General features: G+C 43.5%; 1 protein-coding gene across 3 annotated transcripts in view; it reads right to left on the bottom strand.

The window, feature by feature from the left end:
* Positions 1–23,064, bottom strand: part of LOC116832593 (bMERB domain-containing protein 1) — a 105,881-nt gene extending 82,817 nt beyond the window's left edge. Inside the window, exons 1-4 of one of the 3 annotated variants that reach the window (XM_032793419.2) lie at positions 22,686–23,048; positions 19,465–19,535; positions 15,705–15,734; positions 12,819–15,301 (exon numbers count right to left, since the gene is read on the bottom strand). In XM_032793419.2, coding sequence (XP_032649310.1) covers positions 15,122–15,301; positions 15,705–15,734; positions 19,465–19,535; positions 22,686–22,998 — 594 coding nt within the window. In that variant the 5' untranslated portion in view covers positions 22,999–23,048 and the 3' untranslated portion in view covers positions 12,819–15,121. Of the gene's footprint in view, positions 1–12,818; positions 15,302–15,704; positions 15,735–19,464; positions 19,536–22,685 lie in introns of those variants that run through there. The other 2 variants (XM_032793420.2, XM_075069263.1) reach the window with 2 other exon arrangements.
* Positions 23,065–26,533: the final 3,469 nt, after the last annotated feature.

Below are 26,533 nucleotides of genomic sequence, written 5' to 3' on the forward strand. Positions count from 1 at the left end.
AAAACAATGGGGAAAAGCATGCCACGGGGGGAGAGGCGATCACTGGCTAGGGATTCTGCCACAGGCTGGGAAGGACACGGGCTGGGGATAGTATTTTCCAGTCAGAGACACAAAGGAAGAAGACCCTTGCCTGAATATCCCATCCCCCAAGCGGTTATGGAGGAGGATGCTTCCCACTTCACAAGGAACCTCCCTTCAAAGTCCATCTCTATGGTCCTATCTCCTGCCCGCTCCCCCAAGCTGCTCTCCTCACCAGGCACCCGCTAGCTTCCCTCTCCCCTTCATATACATAACTAGCCTAACCCCCACCCTCTATCACCTTCTGTTCATGTCTACTTCAGCTCCTGATCTTTTTGAGGGCAGCTGGATTTGTGACTCTCCCTTTTCATTCCTTCTAGAGGAGTAGCCAGGTAAATGCTCTGTTAGGAGACATGAAGAGTCTGACCTCATGAACATTTGCATGACCCTGAAATCCAGGTTTGTGAACCCTTGACTAGAGGTATATTCTTCAGGGCAGGGATTGTCTTTCTTTTTGTGTCTTGTGCAGTGCTGAGCACATCAGGTGCATGTTACATCTCATAAATAATAACACCAAGGAGAGCTAAGCTTTACTTTCACAGTGAACCCTCCCCCCCCACCCCCAGCCACCATGTGCATTTCAACAGCCTCTGCAAGAGTTCTGCAGAGCTCCATGCTTTCTAGCTTCACTTTCAGCAAAAGCCAGAGGATGGCACCCAAACAAATGATGTGGTTTTGCATTTCTCATAAACATGTACGTTCACGGACTGTGTAGTCTCCTGGGATTAGAAGAGAAGGAAATGATTATGCAGGAAGCTAATTTCCAACTGTGGCAATTATTAGTTTTATTTTATTGTGGTAGTGAGTGGGTAAAATTTTCTAACAACACTTCTCTTTTCAGTGATGTAGTGCCTTTCATCCAAAGCTCCCATAGCACTTTACTGTTAGTGGTATTACCCTCATTGTGCAGATGAGAAGCCCAGACAAAGCATAGTTAATTAACTTGCCCATTGCCACTCAGCAAGTCAGTGACAGAGTAAGGACCAGCACTGACGTCTTCTGCCTCCCCACTCAGTGTTTTAACCACTGGATCACAGTGATACTGTTTCTTCATGAACCCGTACATAAAAAAGCTAAGAGAGATCAAGTGACTGGTTCATGACAACTGATGGATTTCCAGTAATTCTGAATGTTTATTTTCAATTACAGACATAATAAGGGTGTAGAACGTGTGTGGAAGGGATTTCAAAAGATGATGTTGGGTTTTTTTAAGTCAGCATTGGGGGAGTTATTTTTAATTTTGGAGAGGTAGAGGCTGCACAGAAAAAGCAAAATTCAAAATTGTATCATTGAGAGAATCTCTGCCTAGTTGCATTTCTGCTTTTCACTGAATGAAGCCAGCTAGCAAATTAGAATTACTTGGACAACATTTTAGAAGGCTTGCAGGACACCTGGCTCCTTCCTTTTCATCTGCATTCTGTGGAGATTTGCTGGCACTATTTTGGGTCCCAGACATTCTGGAATTCGTCTCAGTGACTAAGAAATGCTAAATTCTGGGAGATTTCGTTCCTTAGTGAGAAGGAGCCCAGACAGAGCTGTGAGTCAGAAGCAGCATAGCAGGTGGCAGCACAATGCACAGCTAACTGGGTGACTATGTGACTGCCTGAGGGTGGCTGTATTGACTCACTTGAAGGAATTAAGAACATGGGAGTGGGAGGAAGACATAAGCCTATCTGGGATAGGGGCCAGGTTTGGACTAGGAGATAGAGGCTGATTGGGGAGGAGGGCCAATATATGGATGCATCTGGGCCTGATTTAGGTTTAATCCATCCCTTGGGTGCTTTTCATAATTGCCACCCAAATGCTTTCTTTATGAGATAGAGGAAGAATCTAGGAAAATAATCAAATATTTTAAGATCTGAGTTTGCTAACCTGAAAGAAAAAAGGAATAGCAATAGTAAGAAATCATGATACTTCGAGAAATGAACTGTAGGTGACAGAGCATATCAGTCAATTAATCATATTCTGATAGTGTGTTTTCACCTGCTTACCTTTGATAAATCTACATTATAATATTAGGGCTGAACCTGCAAACAGTTACACATGTGAGTATTTGAGTAGTCCCGATGAGTTAACATGCAAGCATTTGCAGGACTGAGGTCTTATCAGAAGAAATTAAGTTGCTTATGTTCTAGCATTTTTGCTATTATGATGTGGCATCATTTGCAGTTGAAGTAATTTCCCTGCAGCTAATGATGCCCTTGAATGCACCTCAGAAAGATATTTACTCTTATGCCCACAAGGTTTGTTCTCTTTTACTGAATGCATCATAAGGAAAGAAACTATGAAAATTTCAGTTCATTCCAGTTATTCAGAAGTTTGAGATGTAGAAAAATACAGATGTCCTTCAGGTCTGATTTATATTTCTCTCATTAAATCATACCACCTGACTGCTTCAGTTCCTACAATGATTTATTCATCAAGTAGTGTCTTCAGGTGCTGTGGCTAGGCATTTGAAATTGGACAGTTTTTGTGTGTGCCAATCTATTGCCCCCTTTCCCTCCAGTACATACCAATGATCTCCTGCAGCAGCCAAGACACTATATATACTGTTTGCTCTTTGCTCAGAGAATGGCAGCATGCCGTGTAAATCAGGGTAGAAGAAGGTGTACGTGAATAATCTTTGGCTTCACATAGCTGTCAGGGATCTATAGATTTTTTTTGCATCAGGCTCCCACAGATCCCCTGTTTATGTGGGTACTAGAGGCCTTGTTCTTTCCACAGGTCTCAATCCCAACTCAGTGAAGGAATGATACAGAAGAGAAACCACTGTGAGACCTCACAACAATGTAGAAGTGTTTTATTTCCTTGGGATATTTTTTCACAGGAGGGAACAGTCTGTCTCTAATTTCCCAGTCTCACAAGTGGATGCTATAGGCAGCTTACTGCTCAGTTTAATTTAGTGAGATTTAGCAGAAAAGTTGACTGCATTTGTTTCACGGTTGGCCTATTTAACATCTGGAGAAAAAATATTCTGTTTTCATCAAGCGCTTTCATTTTGGAATATGCTTAAGCTGCTGTAGACTTATCCTTCTTGAAACCAAATCTAAAACCAGCTGACAATATTTTCCTTGATGTTTATCACAAATGCATTGACTCCAGTTCTGAGCTTTGGCTCAAAGCAGCTCACAAGGCAAGGAGGAAAAGTACTTCATGGTCCATTTATGGGATAACAGACACTGGGCTGGCTGGGGGATGATTTGAATGTTGGTGAAAGCTAGAGGAGCCAGAGGGCTGCTATAATTTACACTCAGCTGTAATGGCCCACAAGAAACTTTTGTTGCTGAAAATAGCCAGATCACAGCAGCACTTTTTTCATTCCCCTTTCGCTGGGGAAGCTCCTGGCATAGTCTTATGACTAGCATAATGGGGAGAGGGAGGCAGGGCTCTATTATCCTGGCAATCTGATTACACCAATGATATTCTCCAAGGGCCAGATCTGGCTAGTTCTTGGCCACAGGGGAAGCAGGAAGTAGGGGCACTGTTCCTTGTAAGACAGTTCAGTCATTCCAACATCATAAAAATATTGGTAAAACTTCTGCAAAGGTTTATATTTATTCATCATTAAAATTTACATTTTGAAGTTTGACCTAGTAAAGTAAAATGAAATTGTGGATTATATGTAAAAGTATTTTATCTTTTGCTTATATTCACGTAGACTTTACACGAGTCTGATTTTAATTTCTTGTGGGAGGATGCCAGCAGATTTTTTTTTTATTTTTAGCCTTATTGAGCCTTTTATATATACTATATTGGCTATACTATAGTTGAAACCATGTTAGCAACAAGTCGTTGACACTAGCACAATTCTACCACAGGGATTTGTTTCCTGAGCAACTTGCTAGCCAAACCAAGCTACAGAGTCTAAGATATAGAAACAAACACCCTAAAGAGGTTTACAGCATTGTTCTAAAACACAGTACAGCACAGTTTACATGAAATAGTTCCTGCTCATACTGGTACCATCTGCACTTGAATTTCAACCATGTAAATTCTCCCTCAGTGATTCAATTTTGTAGTGTAGAATGGACCTGCCTGTGTTTTCAGAGTGTCCAGGATGTCTGGGACATGTCAAAGTGTGCTGTAACCAGATTCCTCAACACAGATGCATGTAGGCCATAGATGAACGCAATACCTGGGAATCTGGATCTGTGAACAAGACCGCATGAAACATAATCTCTTGTCCCCATAATGTCATGAGCTGTCTATCCAGACAAATTTACTATGTAAGGAGATTGGGGTATAATACTTCAGTGACATTATAACAGGGTTTGATCTTGCCAATGTATATGAGACCATTCATGTCATTGATTCATGTTACTGCCCTAAAAAAATCAATGCTCTTTCTCTCTTTGTTTCTGATATTGTGTGTATCACATTTTCTTTTAAAATGTATATTAGGCAAAAGTAAATTTTATTTGTTTCTTCGGAGTATATAAATCCTAATTAAAAATAGAGGGGCAAGAGATAGCTTAATATCTTTTTGCAGGTTATAACTATGTTCAGTTGTGTGCTGTCATGAAAGAAGAACTCTTAGAGGCACTGATCCTTCCCCCTTCCACATCAGTGGGAGTCCACAGGGATGCAAGAGTCTGCTCCATCACAGGGGTTCTCAAACTGGAGGTCGCGATCCCTCAGGGGGTCTCAAGGTTATTACTTGGTTGGGTGACCAGACAGCAAGTGTGAAAAATCGGAACAGAGGGTGAGGGGTAATAGGAGCCTATATAAGACAAAGTCCCAAATATCGGGACTGTCCCTATAAAATTAGGACATCTAGTCACCCTATTAGATGGGAAGTCATGAGTTGTCAGCCTCCACTCCTGAACCCCGCTTCATCACCAGCATTCATAATAGTGTTAAATATTTTTTAAGTGTTTTTAATTTATAAGGGGAGGGACACACTCAGACATTTGCTGTGTGAGAGGGGTCACCAATACAAAAGTTTGAGAACCATTGCTCTAGCAGATCCTTATGCAAAATCAGGGTCAGGGCTAGTAGATTAATGTGTATCATGTATCAGTATTGATATTACTTCCTCATTATGAATCTTTCCCATACCATGAATAGTTACTGCCTTTTTATGTATTTACGTGGCTTTTCATATCATTAATCATTCCTGTAAATGTATTTTAGGCCAAAATAACTTCATATATAATTCAGACTTGTTGCAGATAAATAACTGGAGTGTTACTCCTTTCCCGCTGCTGGTTTACATTTCTGCCAGGATTGGAAAAGTACTCTGTAGTTTAAAGGCAGTATGGCAAGGCATTCTAAGGAACATATTAAAGGGAGATATGAAGTTTCTTGAATTTAAGATGCGGATCAGCACATATGTGCATTCATGTTCTCTGAGTTATATGTCATCTTATTCTGACTTCTTGATTTTTGATTAGTGCTTGGAATGTGAACTATTAAATGGGTACATCTCTGGGTTTAACATATCACTGACTACCTGTTTAATTAAGAATGAATGAATCAACTGAGCATTTAATTAGTAATTCTTTATTATTTCCATTTACTTGTATTTAAAGTACAGTTTATGTTGAAAAATGACAAGAGACATTACCCAAAAAATGCCAAGCAAAAAATGACATGATTGGCAAAATTTAGTGGACATTTTCTTCATTTAATACTGCACCATTTTGTGTTCCCAAAGTTGTTTTTCTGGGGAAAAAATCTGCAAATTTGCCACCTCACATATGAATTTGTTCCACAGTCTTTCTGACTTGTAACTTAAACTCTGTGAGGCCAGGCCATGTAAGGTCTCATTTTGTATCACTAACCTAGAGCTCAGTCCTTCAAGAGGCTGAACTCTCTGGTCCCAATCCAGCAGAGCCCTTAAGCATGCATTCAACTTTAAGTAGGAGTTGCTCCATTATCACATGCTTAATATTAAACAAGTGCTTAAAGGCTTTGCTGGATCAGGGCTACAGCACTCAGATTCTTGCAGGACTGAGCCCCTAATACACAGACCAGGTTGACCAAGCCTTATAAACCTTTGTGTCTGAACTGGGTTTCAAGAGAAGCTGAGCTGATCTATGGTTTTGGGTGGAAATCATCAAAATATGGTCAGTTATGCTGAGTTTTTGTTTAAGTGGAGTGGTTTATTTGAAGGCAGGGGTTTGGTGTCTGTGTCTATACAAAGTCTGATTGCAAAAGTTGCAGAGAGATCAGTAATAGAGACCACACCAGCATTTAAAAAAAAATCTATTTACTCAGATTCCATTCTGTGTGAAAGGTCACATTACAGAATACAAAATACAGCAGCCCTAGAAGTACAAACTGGTATTCCATACACAAGGGCATATACAGGTCCAGGCAGATAGAACAGAAACAGTTTGAGTATCCCAGTTGAGGCTTAATGACCAAGTTTCACCTGGCAGTACTTTGGACCACAACAAAAGATATCTGACCTTTTATTTTTCTTAGTAAACTCATGCTACATTCACACTTTGCTCTTTGATTGTAAACTTTACAGCAGTACACTAAAAACCATCATATTATCTGTACTTTTCCTTGACTTGTAAAAGTTGGATACATTACAAATAGTACTGGTAATAAAGTCCTCAGTATAATACTCACATTTTTCCATCTTTGGACCAATTTCAGCACCTTGTCATGTAGGTGAGCCATTATCTTGCAGCAGAATTTTACATGGGTATTGGGTGGTAACAGATACACAGAAAAACAGATTCCTGAATTACACACAGATACAGGGTCTAGGATATGATAGGTTGCATGCTAACAGAAGTGTACAATAGTGTATTGAACTTTAATACACAGATACATCTGTTAAAATAAAAAGTCATAAAAAACATGCCAACATAGTATCACTTCGCCATCTCACTCAGGGCCTGAGTTTACCTGCATTGGCATTAGCAAGTCCAAAAATTAAAGGTAATTGCACGTGGACATCCATTTTCCCTGCACAAGGGCTGATCTTACATGAGAGCTCAAAAATGTTCACAGGCCCGGAAGCATAGAAGAAAGATGTGTTATTTTGTTGCTGGTCCACAAGACATAAAATTACAAGGACAATAAAACACCCGATTCAGTATAAGAGCAATTTTACACATGCAATACCATAGGTATGTCTGTCCCTTCCACTTAGCATTCTCTTCTCTCCTTCACCTTGAAATGGCAGTTGTAATCTTCCAATCTCCTGCTTCAGTCTGATGGGACAAACTGTGCCATTTATTCACTGGGCTGAGTAGTGGACAATGTGGAACTGTACAGCCCCACATGTCTAAAAGAGCTGTAATTCCCTCCCTTAACAGTGAATATGGGGCTATGCAAGCTACATCATCTGCAAGGACAGTGCAACATGATCAACTAAATGCAGCCAGTCCATTCTCTGAGTCAGCACAGAACCCTACCTCCTACCTGTTCCATTTGGGATCCTTGCACCAAGAGAGACACACAAAATAGCCCCTGTACTCCTCTGAGCCAGTGGGAGCTGCAGGTGCTCCATGTCTCTCAGGATATTCACAAGTGTCTAAAGGCTAGATTTTAAAAAGTATTTATTTAGGCACCTACAGATGCAGATAGGCGCCTAATGGGAATTTCAAAGCACCGAGACCCCTAACTCCCATTGGGAGTTGTGCAGGACTGAGCTCTCAGTGGGAATTGGAGCTAGGAGCTTTTGAAAATCCCACTAAGTGCCTATCTGCATCTTTAAGTGCCTAAATACATTTAAAAATTCATCTCCAAGTGACTGAGGAGCCTATGTCCCATTGAATTTTCAGAATCCTACTTACAGAACAAGAGAAATATTGCACTGGAACAGTACAAGTACTTCTACATAACATCAGATGTAATTACTACATTCTACTAGTCTCTCATCACTATGTATTGTGACAATTATCAATTGAGCATGTAATTAACATAAAGTACTTCAATCAATGTCACTGGCCTACTATGGCAGCTCAGGTACAACTAATAATCTTGTGCTTTGGATGTGAAAATAAAAGTATGTGATGCATGAAATGGAAGCAGCTGAGCGTATTTTATTAGATAAGTAAATGTGATGCTTATTTCAAAGAGTGAGATATCAAACCCCATCATTACCAAGACTATATCAAGGGACTGAGCGTGCAAACCTAATACAGACAAACCACACATATTGAATTATATAGCAGTTTTGCCTGAGCTATGGCTGTAGGATTGGGCTGTTAAAGTAATGGTGAGATGAGACCACCACAAGCAGTAGAGGAATGCCAGAAAAGTCGATTCCTCAATCTCAGCCACTCAACGAGGGTGAGAGAAAGACTGAAGATGTTACATAAGCCATGCACTAATGGAAAACGTGAAAGTAAAGGGAAGAAAGCTCCACCTAAAAAGTCTGTGGCATCACTAACACAGGTGCAGTGGGGGGAAAGCTAGTCTTCTGATAAAAGCTCAGGAAAAGGAGTCAGGGAATGAGTGTCCCCTACCATATGCTCACTGTATGACCATGGGGAAATAATTTGTGCCTCAGTTTCCCCAGCCATGAACTAGTCAGCAGAGGGCATTGGGAAGGTTAACTAATTCAGAGCAAAAGCTGCCATCTCTCCACAGGCAGAAGAGTCTCAGATGCTGTTGAACCCTGCAGTTGTGCTGTGTGTACAGGTTTTGGAAGTTCATATGGGTTGGAAACTGTGTGTGTCAAAGCCCTGTTCAGTGTAGACTGGCTGTGTTTCTGTGCTCAGTTTCTTGGGTATAGGATCATTGGGTCACTGACCAAATCCTTCCCCCGCCTCCACACACATCTGGAGTGGGCTGCAAGAGCTGCGGAGACTACTCTGTTCCTGAGACTGGGAAGTGGACCTCGGGGCAGGTTCTCTGGGAGAGGATTACTCCTCTCTGCTCCCTCAAAGATCATCAGTTCCCAGCCCAGTTACTCTGGGTGGGTGCTAAGAAGAGGATTTCCCCCCTGAACATTCATAAAAGGCTTTGAGCAGCTCAGATGAAAAATGCTATAGAAATTAATGCAAATAATTATTATATGGAAGTTCCAATGTAATTATGTTGCTAACGCTGTTCCAGTTCTCACATTTGTCATTCCAGCTTCATGATATTTCCACACATTATACTGTAGGTAAATCTGGCTTTTTCCTTAGATACTGATGTTACACTGTAATCACTTCATTTTACAAACACTTACTACAGTGGGGCCCTCTTATATTGAAACTATTTCTCACTGAACCAACTTCATTCTGAGTAGAGGTTCACTACAACCAGAACTGGAATTTGCACATTACAATGGGAGGCAATTTTGATCTTCCATTCTTCTTCCCTAGAAAGGTGTTTTCACTATATGTGAGTTCACTAAAAAAAGACTCCACTGTATTTGATACAGCCTCTCATACTGGTCTCCTGTACATTATTGACCCATTTTCAGCATGGAGAAATGCAATGAGTTTTCTCTCTTGGTTTTTGTCTTCATTTGAGATGCTTGATCTTTCTCACCATAAGTCAAATAAGTTATACATTTTTAACACTGAGGGTAATTAACCATTGGAACAATTTACTAAGGGTCATGGTGGATTCTCCATCACAGGCAATTTTTATATCAAGATTGAATGTTTTTCTAAAAGATATGCTCTAGAAGTGGTTCTCAAACGTTTTTCATTTGCAGACTCCTAAAAATTTTTGAATGGAGGTACGGACCTTTTGGAAATCTATTGTCTGTATATATAATTGAATTTTGTCCAGTCAGTTTTCAGTCTTAGTCTTTTGCTGACCCCTTAAGACATGGTCTGCAGACCACAGGTTGAGAACCACTACTCTAGGAATTATTTTGGGGAAATTCTATGGCTATGTTATACAGGAGGGCAGACTAAATGCTCACAGTGGCCCTTTCTGGCCTTGGAATTGCTGAATCTCTGAAAAGTCAAAGAATTTTCTCCAGTGCTGCTGCTAATCCATCAATTCATATATTTCTAGCAGGGAGTTCCCTAAATCTGATTGCACCACTTCCTCTTCACCCTAAAGACCTCTAAAGTCCCAAAGAGTTTCCTCTTCTGTTTTAACCTGTAACATACACAGATTTACCTCTACTGTATTCCATTATCATGGTCATCTGATACATCTCTGTAATGCTTGTATACAAAAATAATTTACAGTATCAACTGTTAATCTGTAATAAAATAAAATAAGCAACTAAATTTACAGGGCCATAACCTGCACTGTGCAGCTGAGGAGAGAATGAGCAAAGATGACTTTAAACTATCTTTCTTCTTCTCTAATCCTGGGGCCAGCTGGGTTCAGCCTGCAGTGTAGGTTAGAAAAGCCTCAGGACCATAGCTCTGTGCCACTTGGAGATACACCTGCAATGGGGGAATCCCCAGCTAGCTGATTAAGCTGCCTTTCTTCCTGGTGTGAAAAGCAAGTGGAACAGACCAATGTATTCCACGTGTATAATGTGTACCTCTAAATAATAATAATCTAGCCTTTTTGTTTTCTTCAACAGCAGCCTTATCATGTACATTTCAAGAAAGAAATGCAATTTGCATGAGAAGGATGGATAAACAGTTTAATAAAATGCCAAGCTTCCCATGCTATTTCACTGCATTCTCTTTTCCTGCTTGAATTCCACATACATTTTAACACAAGTAGCACTTACCTACTTTATGAACTGTACACAGTATATCTTAGAAATGAACACAAACTTTTTGACTGATGCTAATCTGTACATATTGTATTACAGGTCTGGGGAGTGAAACACACTTCCTTTGCTGCTCTATCTGCCAGGCACCTCCAATACTACACTGACATCAATGGAGTGATGAAAGGGCAGCAAATGACTTATAGAACCAGTAGAGAAAAGGGTTAATGTATTATTATGAAGCATCAAAACAAGCATCTCCAATACAGGAAGATTCCAGCACCTCTTTTTTGTGAAAGTTGCTCTGTCTCATGTTAAAAAATTTGCAGATTTGGTTTTATTTGCAAAATTCATTTCCATTCAGAGAAGCAGAAAATGTTTCCACTGAGGACAATTCCTTTATAAATATCAAAATAACATAAAATATCTACTACTTTGAATGGGTTCACACTTTTTCTGTCCCTGTCCTAATATAATCCATCATCTCATTTGCTTTTTTAATCACTGGTATGGATTGAGCAAGCATCTTAATTGAGTGGTTTACAATGACCATAGATCTTTCTCCTGAGAGATTACAACCAATTCTAAACTCACAGGCATTTGCACAAGTAGTTTAAATTGTTGTCCATTGTACTACATGTTGTTTACTTCAGACTGCCTCAAATCCATTGGACAGCTTCCTCTTCAAGAATTTCACAAATAAATGATTAAATTTAGCAGTCTCTAACATAGCATCATCACTAGTCTTTGCATGTTGATTTTATACATCTATTGAAGTTATCATTTTATGCAGAGGTGGCTCTAGCTTTTTTGCCGCCGTAAGCACGGCAGGCAGGCTGCCTTCAGTGGCACACCTGAGAGAGGTCCCCGGTCCAGTGGCTTCGGCAGCTTGCCTGCGGGAGGTCCCTAGTTCCACAGCTTCAGCACACCCGCCGCCAAATTACTGCTGAATCCGCGGGACCGGCGGACCTCCTGCAGGCAAGCCGCTGATGGCTGCCTGACTGCTGCCCTTGCAGGGACCAGCAGGGCGCCCCCCATGGCTTGCTGCTTCAGGCACGTGCTTGGAGTGCTGATGCCTGGAGCCTCAGATTTTATGCCTTTCTTTCCTCCTGGATGCCATGCTTGCTTCTGGAAATATATTAATTACCTATTATCTAATAAAATAATAATAATCCCAGATTTGTATTTTCCTCTAATCTGAGAGAGAGTAGAGTCCAGTGGCTATAGCATAACCATCTGAAGGCAGAAGTTCTAGATTCTGTTCTTGGCTCTGCCCCTGAATTGCTGAATATCCCTCAGTATGTCATTAATCTTCTCTGAGACTCAATTTCCTCACCTGTAAAATGGGGTTAATAACCCTGATCCTAGTAATTCCATAACCTGCTCCTTGTGATAAGGACTTTGCAATAGGAGGTGCCATCTTCTGGGTGTGACGTAAAACTAAGGTCTTCACTGCTTATGGTCCACGATGATCCCATGGAACTTTTCACAAAAACATGGGTTTATACACACACCATTAAAGATAGTCAGGTCCAAATAATGACTTTTACTGTTTACTGATTTTCTGCAAAAATACAACCATTTTCCAAGTAAAATTAAAATGGATGTTTCCCACCCTAATATATGTATATTCCTTGTACCCCTTTTCCCATTGCCATAAAGCGAGCATTGCTATACCAGGAGAAAATGGGATGGCAGAAGCTTTCTAGGTCGCAAATGTGGCATCAATATTATTATTAACATGCTATACATACTTAGATGGTGCTCATTAGCATGGTACATATGTGAGCCAAGCAGCTTCTCATGTACCATACTGTGAAACCTAAGATTCTGGGCAATGTCAGTGGCTGCTGCTTTCCAGGGCAGGAAAAACTCAGACCTTCTTCTGGGCTTTTTCTAGATACCAACCTGAACTCTTAGCAGAATGTGACTCAGATATCAAAATGATCTAGGGCAGTACATTTTTTTAAAATTAGTGTAATTGGAACAGACTTTCAAATTCTCACTTGGCCAAATTCAGACCCTGTATAAGCTACGCCGAATAAAACCAAGTTGCTGTCACACTTGGTCAGAATTTGCCTTCTCTACTCATTTGATCTTAGAAACAACCCCATGAAATGGAGGTGTAATGTGAATACATGCCTGATAGCTGATGGCAGAGAGTTCCCTCTGTCTGCTGAGTTCCACCTTGACTTCTTATATCTAGCCATACTTTTTTGGTGAATTTTGTGCAGTGTTCAGTTGGCATTAAGTCTATTACAGCTCCTTTAGGTGGACTCTCTGGGACCACCTATGAAACACGCATCCAAACAAACATGAGGGCAAACCTGCCCAGCTGCTTGTCCGCGGTTTGCTACTTTGGATGTTCTTGTTGGTAAGTACTGTATCACCAACTCATTAGCCCTGCATATGTAGGAAAAGTCATATTAGAGTCTCCTAATCTATAAAGTGGTAAGAAATTATAGTATTTCCAAAAAGTAAGGAGCCAGTTCTTCAGATGGTATATACTGACAGAGTTCCAAAAATTTCAAAGGAGCTATGCCAATTTACACCACCTGAGGATCTGGCCCAAGATAGCCACATTTTTGCATCTCCCACCCCTGAAACATGCCTACTAACTGCCAAAGCTTGTGATTACAAAGAGGTTTTAGAACAGGAAGAGAGATTAGTTTACTTACGTAGTCCTTACCAACTTTTCAAGAGAAATGGAGGGAGTAAAAGGATTACTTAGATTCTTAAGTTTACTGAAGCATGAGAACTACATGCTCCAGTGTGATTACACAAAAGAGCAAAGGAACAAAGAACTACTTTTCTATATACTGCAAACAGAAGAAACATGGAGATAAATCCTGAAGTTCTTATCCAGACAAAAATCCTATTTAAGCCAAGTTCCTGAATAACTGGCATCAGAAAAGTATACAGCACTAATGCAGAGCTTGTATAAACATCCAAAGCTTTAAAAATAAGAGGGATGTTCCACTCATTACAAATTTTACTAACAATTATAAGTATATATGAATCATTTCATCCACTAACAAATTGCATCTACTTCAAGGCATATTAGCATATTGTTACAGCACACAGCAAAGCAACACTAAATCTCAGTCATCATTTTTTCTCCAAGAACTATATTCTTTTCATTTTGTGCATGCTGACACGGTAAAGAAACAGAGAACAGAAAATAACTGTCTTTCAACTCCGTAGGAGGGATTAGTAATCTGATATCAAACTGAACCTTATTTCTTATTATTTGCAATCCTGATAGCTGTCACATTTATTGGTAAAAGTTCAAAAACGATCACAATTGAATGCTTTCCACATCTTATTGCAGATCACATAGAGATTGTGTATACTCTTCCTTGAAATTCTTGTCAATTTCCCTTATTTTCCCTGCAGTGGCACTCCTCCCAAGTTCCTTTCTTCTAAATGAATACAGTTCATCACTATACATTTAAGGCACATGCAGAAATAAAAATAAAAGCACTACCTATAATAGAATTATCACAAAAAGCATTAATTTGAGCACATTATTTCTAATTTGCTTTTGAGTGTTATATATTGTCTCTATCATACACATTCATCCATACTCCATACACCATGAATCTTACTGAAAAGGAGTACAAATATCCAAATATAATGTTGATTTTAAAAGTTCTAACCAGAATAAATAAAGCCATCTTTTAATTGCCTCATTATCTTGAGGATATTAAATACACACACAGCAATAACAATTCAACAGGTACATCAGTCTTGCAAAATTCCATTCACTCACTCCAGTTGGGAAACTATGCTAAATAGACATAAAATGTTGTTAATTTTTCCGTGTCATTGATCATTGTAGAGGGTGAGCAAATACATTTTGTGCTTAGGCTGGTAAATTTTGCAAGGCTAAATTATTGTCTTTGTACAGATTCTCACTGCAGGCTAAGGCAAAAGTTTTTAAAATGTTATAATCGGTTCTTATAAAAAAAAAGAGTACAATTTTTTCTCAGAATAAATATAGATTCAGTACCATATGTTGCAATTCAGAGAAAACTCCAGTGAATGCAAAAGCAATCTTGCTCCCATAATAACTGGCAGGTATAAACACTGTTCTATCCTCCTTTTTCTAGCAATTAGAAGTTGCTTGAAAATTAAATTACAGCTAATATTTCTCCCCAATGAGGCTGGCTACCATGTTGTGCAAATGCTCTTGCTGCACTCTGACAAGCAAGTGGCTAGAGTCCCCAGAGGAGACTAGCTGCCAGCATGAAAATAATTAAACAGCAATATACAATGGGCCTCTTTTCTGTGAAAATAAACAGGTGCAAAACCAAACTATTGCACTGTATATAATGACCACTGAGCCCTCGGATGAAGATTCATTTTAAAACACAGCAATCAGCTGGCGGTGCAATTCATTGCCCTTTATAAGCACATTTTAACCATTTAAAATAAATACTCCATTAAACAACTTCCTCATTTCTCTGATGGTTCTCCATCTGCATTGACCTCTTCTCTTCGGAACCACAGAAAAGCCGACTTTGCTGTGCCATCACCGCTCTGTTGTGAAAAGCAAATGAAGATAGCCCAGAGAAAGCCACAGAGCCCAGTGTAAGCTGTTCTCAGGTAAACAGGGACCAGAACGAAGTTTGAAAGCTGTGTTGGAAAGACAGTTCATTGTTAGGACCTGATCCTGCATTCCTTACACACCCAAAAATTCCATTGACTTCAGTGGGAGCATTGGGTGGGCACAAGATAGGATAGGACTAAGGATAGGATATGTTAAGTCCATAAATGGCTATTAGCCAGGATGGGTAAGGAATGGTGTCCCTAGTCTCTGTTTGTCAGAGGATGGAGATGGATGACAGGAAAGAGATCACTTGATCATTGCCTGTTAGGTTCACTCCCTCTGGGGCACCTGGCATTGGCCACTGTTGGTAGACAGATACTGGGCTAGATAGACCTGTGGTCCGACCCGGTATGGCCATTCTTATGTTCTTATGACTGTATGGCTAAGAAAGGGTTATTGAGTTAGCACTGATGTTAACTTGAAACTCACCTGCACAAAAGGCCAGTACATCAGCCCAGTCTGAAATGAAAGTGATGGACTAATTACTATTATGTAATTCAGTTACAATGATTTATTTCAAGTATTCCTTTTTATTGACAGTATTTAACAAGGACTAGGAAATACCTCAACAAAGTTAATAAAAGGTGTTCAATTTCAAATTAGGTGGTTCAAATAAGAGGTAGTAATATTAGAACTGCAAATAACCCCCATCAGCTGCTACCCTAAGAATGTCTAAGACAGGGGTAGGCAACCTATAGTATGCGTGCCAAAGGCAGCATGCAAGCTGATTTTCAGTGGCACTCGCTCTGCCCGGGTCCTGGCCACTAGTCTGGGGGGATCTGCATTTTAATTTAATTTAAAATTAAGCTTCTTAAACATTTTAAAAACCTTATTTACTTTACAGACAACAATAGTTTACTTATATATTATAGACTTATAGAAAGAGACCTTCTCAAAACGTTTAAATGTATTACTGTACCGGCACGCAAAACCTTAAATCAGAGTGAATAAATGAAGGCTCGGCACACCACTTCCGAAAGGCTGACGACCCCTGATCTAAGAGATTATTCTGCCTTGGTTTATATACAAAAATCTGACAATGCGAACTTCAAAATCATGTGATCTCTCATATATAAGCACATTTACCAGATGGTTGAACAAATGTTTAAATGAGTGAATGTTTATTTCAGCTGTGAATGAAAAATACCACTGAAATTTATATTTATTTCACACTTGCAATGCTCCTTCTACTTGCTCATATACTGTAAACCCCTTTCTCAGAGCTGAACTGATTAATTTTCTCAGAGTAAACAAGATCAGCAAAAGGACACTGTGAAACCAAATGTTCTTCTTCGAGTGCTTGCTCATATCCATTCCAGTTAGGTGTGCGCGCGCCGCGTGCACGTTCGTCGAAAGATTTTTACCCTAGCAACACTCGGTGGGTCGGCAAGGCGCCCCCTGGAGTGGCGCCACTATGGTGCCGGATATATACCCCTGCCGACCCAGCCGTCCTTCAGTTCCTTCTTACTGCCCGTGTCAGTCATTGGAATAGTGGAGCGCAGCTTAGCTGACCTCCGCTTCCCTAGCTACTCGCTGGGAGGGACATGGTCCTCCTCCTTTTGTCAGGAGGCCATCCATCTCTGGGACTTTTGCATAGCCCACTCGATAAATCTGGTAGCGTCCTTTCTCCTTGGCGCTTCGACTCAGCAGGTCTTTCCTGTCTCATGAGTGCTCGCCCTGCCTGATGTGATGCATTCTGTTGCCAGAAGTGGGGATTTTTCCCCACATATGGACCTGTTCGCTTACCGCAAGAACAGGAAATGTCCGAGGTTCTGCTCCTTCCCAGGTCTCTTCCCGGGACCGATCTTGGACGCTGTCCTCATGCCGTGGAAGGGCCAACACCTTTATGCCTTCCCACCGTTCCCCTGGCTCATTGGGTCCTGCTCACACTTCGCAGGGGCAGGGCGCGCATCATCATGATCACTCCAGCGTGGTCCAGGCAGCACTAATAAGCCACGTTGCTCGGCCTGTCAATAGCCTACCCAATTACCCTGCCACTCCACCCAGACCTCATACCTCAGGACCGCGGCAGACTTCGCTGCCTGGACCTGCAGTTTCTTCACCTCACGGTGTGGCTCCTACGTGACTATCAGGGTGGCAGGATGCCTTCCACCTGGTCAACGTACCTGGCCAGGTGGAAGCGTCTCTCCTACAGGTGCGAAACGCTTAAATCTTACTCCTGCTGGGGTCTCGATCCCCTCTATTTTGGACTACCCTCCGGCCTGCAACAGCAGGGCCTAGCGGTGTTCGCCGAAGGTACACTTGGCAGCCATCTCTACCTTCCATCCAGGCTAAGGTGGTCGTTCTGTGTTCTCACACTCTATGGTTTCGGGGTTCCTCAAGGGCTTGGAGCGCATACACCCTTAGGTACGCCGCCCAGCCCCAACCTGGGACCTCAACCTGGGTTTAACCAGACTTATGTCTCCTCCATTCGACCCGTTAGCGACCTGCTCGCTGCTATACCTGTCTTGGAAGACAGCTTTCCTCGTAGCCATTACATCGGCCAGACGAGTCTTCGAGCTCAGGGCTCTTATGGTGGTTCCACCATACTTTATGTTTACAAAGACAAGGTGCAGTTATGTCCACACCCGGCTTTCCTCCCTAAGGTGGTTTCGGCCTTTCATGTTACCACACTCAACGTGACGGGGACAACAATTGCACTCCCTGGACATCTGTAGAGCGCTCGCTTTTATGTTGAGCGGACAAAACCATTTTGTAACACGCCCCAACTCTCGGTCGCAGTAGCAGTCCAAAGGAAAGGCCTACCTGTTTCCTCTCAGTGGATCTCATCTTGGGTGATGACGTGCACCTGCACTTGTTATGATTTGGCTCACATTTCCCCAAGCCACATCACCATGCGTTCTACCAGGGCTCAGGCTTCATCTGCCGCCTTGCTAACTCGTGTACCTACCCACGAGATCTATCGCGCAGCTCCATGGTCCTCGGTCCATACCCTTGCTTCGCATTATGCTCTGGTTCAACAGTCAAGAGATACTGCAGCCTTTGGCTCAGCAGTTTTACATTCTGCCATATTTCACTCCGACCCCACCGCCTACATAAGGCTTGGGAATCACCTAACTGGAATGGATATGAGCAAGCACTCGAAGAAGAAAAGACGGTTATTCACCTTCGTAACTGTTGTTCTTCGAGATGTGTGGCTCATATCCATTCCAAACCCGCCCTCCTTCCCCTCTGTCGGAGTAGTCGGCAAGAAGGAACTCAAGGGTGACTGGGTCGGCAGGGGTATATATCCGGCACCATAGCGGCGCCACTCCAGGGGGCGCCCTGCCGACCCACCGAGTGTTGCTATGGTAAAAATCTTCCGATGAACGTGCCCGCAGCGCACGCACACCTAACTGGAATGGATATGAGCAACACATCTCGAAGAACAACAGTTACAAAGGTGAGTAACCGTCTTTTCTTACAAAGATATAGTGGGCACTGGTTATACGAACACCCTCCATGGTGACAAAAATGCCCTTTTATTCTCATAGTATAATAGTTCCATGATAAGAAGTGAAATGCTGACTTTGTTGCAATGTTTATCTTGCAAATTTTTTTCTCATGATATATTTTTCTTCCAAAGCCTGAAAAATCTTCAAAGTCCCTGATTTGGTCAGTTTTAGGATTTGTGCTGACTTTAACCAACACTTGTTAGTGTCACCGATCTAAATTGGACATCAGTAGTCTTAAAAGTGTTCTTAAAAGAAGGGAAAATAGTCAGTGAAAAGTACAGAGTGAAACTGATAACTAAAAAAGATGTCTTCATAACTAATGTTATTAACAGGTGTTCAAGAAAGTGGTGCCAACTGTACAACTAACTATTTATTGGTGGTTATTTCTCAAGATAAATGGTATTACAGCCCTTGAGTATAATTGTCTTTATTACATTGTGGATACTGTAATTGACACGGATTCCGATGCATTTGTAAACACATATGCTCTACAATTTAAGGATGGAATCAGTTTGTCCAACTGGAGATGGTAGTGGTATCTGGTTACGTATAATTCAGTGTTAGTGCAGCTCTGCATGGAGCCCTCTGCACAGAATCCCAAAACAGAAGTGAGAGGAACCAGAATTAAAACAGAAACAATGTTGGAGGCTAGCATCCTATTTTGATTTAACTGTAGCATTCAATAACATTAATTGTTTTGCTTAACAGGGAGATTAATCAACTATTTGCCTCACCTTATATGTATTCCAGAATTTCTTTTTACAGTCGGAAAAAATGTTCTCTTTCCCCTGAAGTATACTCATGCCTGCTAGCAAAACATTTGAGACAATCAGAAAGATTGCAAAAAGGGCCAACATTTATTTATTGCATCAGAATTTTCATATTCTGTCACAATGTTACAAGTCTTTTTGAAAGAAAGAAAAGTTAGAGGGATAATAAAGAGCAAATGTTCTGCATGGCTGCTTTACCTGCTATATCACATCTCCTGATCTGATTCTCTTAATCTTCAGTGGTGATACCAAAGAGGTGATCCAAACTAAATCTACTATGCTGCATCTACAGTGACAAAAATGGGGTGGATAATTCAACAATGGTAGCAGCAGTAGAAACTGTGGTGTAGACAGGGCTCTGCATTTTGCTCAGGATTAGCTGACTAAGTGGTCAAAATGCCATTTTTTGCCATCATAAACAGCACCTTTGATTAACTCCAAAGTGTAGATCTGAAGAGTAGAGTTGCTCTAAAATGTACTTGTTTAATATACTGTGGACAGCAGTTTGAAATTTATACACACACTAGCTGATCTACTGCCCATTAGGCTCCTAAGAATATACACATGGGAGCTTTGTCATTACACAAAAGGAGCCTGATCCAGAGGAGAGCTGGGCACGTGCAACAATGGTTGGAAGTCAGAAGTTAGACAAATGCAAGCATTGGACAGTAAAGAGACTCAACCCCTGGAACAAATTACCATGAATAGAGTTTGGGAGTGTTGGATGTCTTTCTAAAAGATGTGCTCTAATCCAACCAGAAGTTATAGCCTGCATTATGCTGGAGGTTAAATTATATGATTATAATGATCCCTTCTGATCTTAAAATCTACAAATCTATGAATATACACATACTGTAGCCAATGGGAGTTGAAGATGGTCAGCACAACTCAGGATTGGCCCACTATAATGGATATTTGTATGCCATGGTGTGCCTGGTAGGTAGTGTCTCACTGTACCACTCATTGCACCTATCTGTTCACAATGGCGACTAGGCAGATAGCATTTGTTGACAGTCACATCTGTACTAGGTATGAGCGTCTGTCCTCCCTTCATTTCCTTCCAATCATACCCTGAATGATCTCTGTCTGACCATAAAATGAGAATCTCATGATACTTACAATGGTAAAAGAGTCTAACTACTGAGGTCTTGTCTACATAGAAAAAAGCCCAAAAATAGCTATTGCTCACAAGCTCCGTGTGTGTAGACTCTTATTCTGCACTAAGAGTGCCTTTGTGTAGTTTAGGTAATCATTTTAGATCAAGATAATTCAGAATAAGGCTCACTTATTCTGGAACAAGAGCATCCACACATAGAGCTAATCAATAATAGCTAGTCCATTCTAAATTCACATGCCCACCTTATTCTGGATGAACTTTCATGATTAGACAAGCTCTTAGCTCTTATCCCACAAATGGTTTAAATTAAATGATAGTTTCATTTTACACTAGTCTTTTCTATAATGGTTTCTTACATTATTTCTCTTTCTACTCATCTCACTCATTTTTTAAAGTGTTCACATTCATTAGCTTTGTTAAGATTACATATTATCATCACCATCTCTAACAGCAGTGTTCCACTACTGGTGTATATTCCTAATACTGGATCTGGCATAGTTCAGTTTCTAACATGTTGTGTAATGCTGATATTTGCTATTAAACAGCAGTTGTGTTCAGTTAGGAGGTAGCCGATGTAGAATTGTGAGTAAAGTAACACAGACTAGTTTCATCAGATATAGTTGGTACAAGCAGTCTGTAAAGGGCTTCAGATCATTTGGGATTAATTAAAGGTGATAGGCCTGAATTACCACTTTTGCACTAGTGTAATTCATTGAAATCATTGATGTAATTCAGGCAAAACACAAATCATGCTGAAGTGAATCTAGCCCACTATATAAATGTTCACTATGTAGCTGGTATTAATAATTAATTGAATTCATTCTAAAAAATACCAGAACTGCTTTCCCAACTATGGGTATAATGTGTGAGGTGCTGTGTGCACATCCTGAAAACCAAGGCTGGCCAAAAATTTAGCCCTTACTGCTAGCACACTGTGAGACATGGCCTTGTTCTTTAAAAGTTTTGTTTAAAAGACTCATGGTGCAGTAAAGCACATGGAATGCAAATATCCCACCAGGGAGACTGAAGACGCTTGGATGAATCCGAGGACAAAGGTCACATTGGCATATGGTGCAAGGAGCACAACCATTCCTTGCTGCTGGGGCTGGGTATGGGCTCAACCAACCCCTTTGGGAGAGGACACAGCGATTTGAACCATGGGATGACGGTGCAGGGGGCGCTGACATGGTGTTGAGATGCAAGAGGGAGCACAATCTCAGGCATGGATAGGGGGTCTTGGGGGCCCATCAGTGGAAAGGGGTGCAGAAGGTGCAGGAAGCTCAACTATAGGGAGAGACTGAAGAGTGTTCCGCAGTGATGGGGGGTTGCAGGCGGCTTGGCTATGGTGAGAGGGCCCAGGGTGCTGGACCATGGGGCGGAAGCATGGGGACTGAGACACGGAGAGGGTGCTCGGAGGGCTCGGCCACAGCGGACTCAACCATGGAGAGGAGGCTCAGCCGCAGGGAGAGGGTGCAGAGGGCTCCGCCTCGGGGAGATGGCGCAGGGAGCTCAGCCACGGGGAGAGGACTTGGGGGACTGAACCACGGGGGGGGGGTGCAGGGCATTGGACTACTGGGAAGGAGCATGGGGGGGCTCAGCCATGGGGAGGTGGTGCGGAGGACTGAGCCACGGAGAGAGGGCGCAGGGAGTTCAGCCATGGGAAGGGGGCGGAGGGAGCTCAGTCATGGGGAGAGGGCACATGGACCTCGGCCATGGGGACAGAGTGCAGGGGGCTCAGCCATGGGGAGTGGCGCGGGGGACTCGGACACGGGGACGGGGCACAGGGAGCTCGGCCATGGAGACGGGTTCAGGGGGCTCGGCCCCGGGGAGGGGGAGCAGAAGGCGCTCAGCCCTGGGGAGGGGGCGCAGGGAGCTCGGCCCCGGGGAGGGGGCGCAGGAGGCGCTCGGCCGTGCGGAGGGGGTGCAGGAAGCTCAGCCATGGGGAGGGGTTCGGGGGGCTCGGCGCCGGGGAGGGGGCGCAGGAGGCGCTCGGCCGTGGGGAGAGGACTCCGGGGGCTGAGCCACGGGAGGGTGCCGGGGCCTCAGGCCCGCTCCCGGCCGCACTCACCCGTGTAGAAGGCCAGGATGGCGACAGGCGCCCCCACCAGCTGGTCGCACAGCACCTTGGCCAGCACCGCGCCGGGCGCGCGGCCGGGCAGCGCCCGCTCCAGCCCCCGCAGCCACACGTAGTTGAAGTTGCCATGGAAGCTGAGGGCCACCAGCGCCACGTGCCGGGTCTGCGCCCAGTCGGGCTCCTGCCCCGGGCGCCGCCGCAGCAGCTGCTGAGTCGCGTCCCCGGCCGAGAAGAGGCTGCCGTAGAGCAGCACGTTGCAGAGCCAGGGGAACCGGCGCACCCCGCTCCGGAGCAGCGGCCCGGCCATAGGCTCCCGACCTTCTGTGCCGGCTTCCACCCGCCCCCGGGCCAGAGCGCACAACGCCGCGTTGTGCTGCCTTTTCCGCCCCGCCTCTTGGCTGCCGGAGCCGCCCAGCCCCGAGCCTCTCGCCCGCTCTCCTGCCAGCCCTGCCTTGCACCCGCCTCTAGCCTGCCCCTCTCCTTCCAGTACTGCCCCGCCTTACCCCAGCCCTCTCGTTCCCCACTCAGACCTGCCTCTGGCCTTGCCTTGCCCCAGCTCTCCCTCCATACCTGCTCCGAGTCCTGTCACTCCCTCCCGCTGCAGGAACTTCCCCCGCTCCGACCTGCCTCTCCTCCTGTGAAACCTTTGTCTTCTTCTCAGAGAGCCCCCCACATTTCTCCTGACCCATCGCATCTGCTCCTCCATAGACTGCCCCACTTCATAAACCCAGCAGAAGACCTACTCCCCATTGCTCTCAAACTTCTTGGACCCTGTTAACACAATAACAGCGGTACTGGATCAGACCACCTAGCACAGTATCCTCCAGCAGACGCATCAGAGGGTGCAGTAAGAACCCTCTTGTAGATATAGGTGGTGGGTAGATCATTTCACAGATGTCTCATCCTCACCTCTCATAGTTGGAGATTTGCTTAAGCCTTGAAACACAAGGTTTAATATCCCGTCCACATATTTTATTGGTATTAAGCTTTATTGTTTTATTAAACTTACATCATCCCAAGTTTTTCCTGAGCCAAAGTCATGTCTATTTGTACAACAGACTCCTATGCACAGTTGTATTGAAACTGTGCGCAGAGCTGTGCCCCCACAAAGAATTTTAAATGCATATTGTGAATCTAGTGCTGGGGAAAGGTGCTGGATTGACATCCTAGGGAACTATTTCCAGCAGGAAGGTGGCAGTTCAGGCTCTGTGTTCAATCAGTCTGTGACAGCTCTACTAACAGCTGTGGTGGTGGGTTTTGCAATGTGATCACTTGACCAATGAGAAGTATATTAAGGGTATGTCTACGCTATGAAATTAGGTTAAATTTATAGAAGTCGATTTTTTCGACATTGATTTTATACAGTTGATTGTGTGTGTCCCTACTCCAAGACCATTAACTCAGCGGAGTGCGTCCACCGTACCGAGGCTAGCACTGACTTCTGGAGTGATGCAGTGTGGTAGCTATCCCACTGTTCCCGCAGTCTCTGCTGCCCATTGGAATTCTGGGTTAAGCTCCCAATGTCTAATGGGTCAAAAACATTGTCGCGGGTGGTTCTGGGCACATGTCGTCAGCCCCCCCCCCATGAAAGCAACAGCAGACAATCGTTTTGAGCCTTAGTTCCTGGGTTACCTGTGTAGACGCCATACCAGAGCAAGCATGGAGCGTGCTCAGCTCGCCATCACCATATGTCTCCTGGGTGCCGGCAGACGTGGGACTGCATTGCTACACAGCAGCAGTTCATTGCCTTTTGGCAGCAGATAGTGCATTATGACTGGTAGCTGTTGTAATGGGTGCTTTTTTAGCCAATCTCGGTGAGTCTGGTCGGGGTGCCTGGGCAGACATGGATGCTTCTGGCAGACCCCGGCACCTGGACATAAATAGGAGTGACTCCAGGTCATTCTCTTTTTAAGTTTCATCTCATGGAGATTCAGTTCTACCTGCAGTCATACTGCACCATTTTCTGGTGAGCAGCCAGAAGACAGAGATGGCTAGCAGTCGTACTGCACCATACTGCACCGTACTGCCAGTCTAAGATATATAAGAGAGATGGAGTGGATCAAAAAGAGACCAGATTTGTTTTGTATTCATTTGCTTCCCCCTCTCTGAATAGTGAGGAGAGGGATAGCTCAGCGGTTTAAGCACTGGCCTGCTAAACCCAGGGTTTTGAGTGCAATCTTTGAGGGGGCCATTCTGTCTGACAGTTGTGTTTATCTGTGATGCAAACCCACCCCCATGTTGATTTTAATTCCCTGTAAGCCAAGTCACCCCTCCCTCCATCAGAGCAACAGCAGACAATCGTTTCACACCTTTTTTCAGCACAGACACCATAGTATGGCAAGCATGGAGCCTGTTCAGATCACCACCACAATTATGAGCACTGTGAACACCATGCACATTATCCTGCAGTATATGCAGAACCAGAACCTGCAAAAACAAGACCAGGCAAGAGAGGCAATGGCAGCACGGTGATGAGAGCGATGAGGACATGGATAGACTTCTCTCAAAGTACGAGCCCCAGCAATGTGGACATCATGGTGTTAATGGGGGAGGTTCGTGCTGGGGAACACCGATTCTGGACCCAGGAAACAAGCACAGATTGGTGGAACCACACAGTGTTGCATGTCTGGGACAATTCTCAGTGGCTGCAAAACTTTCGGATGCATAAGGGCACTTTCATAGAACGTTGTGACTTGCCTTCCCCTGCTCTGAAGTGCAAGAATACCAACATAAGAGCAACCCTCAGAGTTCACAAGCGAGTGGTGAGCCCTGTGGAAGCCTGCAATGCCAGACAGCTACCAGTCAGTTCGGCATCAATTTGGAGTGAGCAAATCTACTGTGGGGACTGCTGTGATCCACGTAGCCAATGCAATCAAAAAGCTGCTGCTATCAAGGGTAGTGACTCTGGGAAATGTGCAGGTCATAGTGGATGGCTTTGCTGCAATGGGATTCCCTAACTGTGGTGGGGCGATAGACGGAACCCATATCCCTATCTTGGCACCGGAGCACCACGCCAGTGAGTACATAAACTGAAAGGGGTATTTTTCAATGGTGCTGCAAGCACTGGTGGATCACAAGGGACGTTTCACCAGCATCAACATGAGATGGCTGGGAAAGGTACATGACGCTCGCATCTTCAGGAATTCTAGTCTGTTTCAAAAGCTGCAGCCAGAGACTTTCTTCCCAGACCAGAAAATAACCATTGGGGATGTTGAAATGCCTATAGTTATCCTTGGGGACCCAGCCTACCCCTTAATACCATGGCTTATGAAGCTGTATACAGGCAGCCTGGACAGTAGTCAGAAGCTGTTCAACTATAGGCTGAGCAAGTGCAGAATGGTGGTAGAATGTGCATTTGTACGTTTAAAAGCACGCTGGTGCAGTTTACTGACTTGCTCAGACCTCAGCAAAACCAATATTCCCATCCTTATTACTGCTTGCTATATGCTCCACAATATCTGTGAGAGTAAGGGGGAGACATTTATGGCGGGATGGGAGGGTGAGGCAAATCGCCTGGCCACTGATTATATGCAGCCAGACACCAGGGTGGTTAGCAGAGTACAGGAGGGCATGGTGCGCATCAGAGAAGCTTTGAAAACCAGTTTCATGACTGGCCAAGCCACGGTGTGAAAGTTCTGTTTCTCCTTTATGACCCCCCACCTTGGTTCACTCTACTTCCCTGTAAGCTAACCACCCTCCCCTCCCCACTTCAATCACCACTTGCAGAGACAATAAAGTCATTGTTGCTTCACATTCATGCATTCTTTATTAATTAATCACACAAATAGGGGGATAACTGCCAAGGTAGCCCGGGTGGGGTGGGGGAGGAGGGAAGGAAAAGG

This window comes from Chelonoidis abingdonii, chromosome 9, assembly GCF_003597395.2.
Source record: "Chelonoidis abingdonii isolate Lonesome George chromosome 9, CheloAbing_2.0, whole genome shotgun sequence".
NCBI lineage: Eukaryota > Metazoa > Chordata > Testudines > Testudinidae > Chelonoidis > Chelonoidis abingdonii.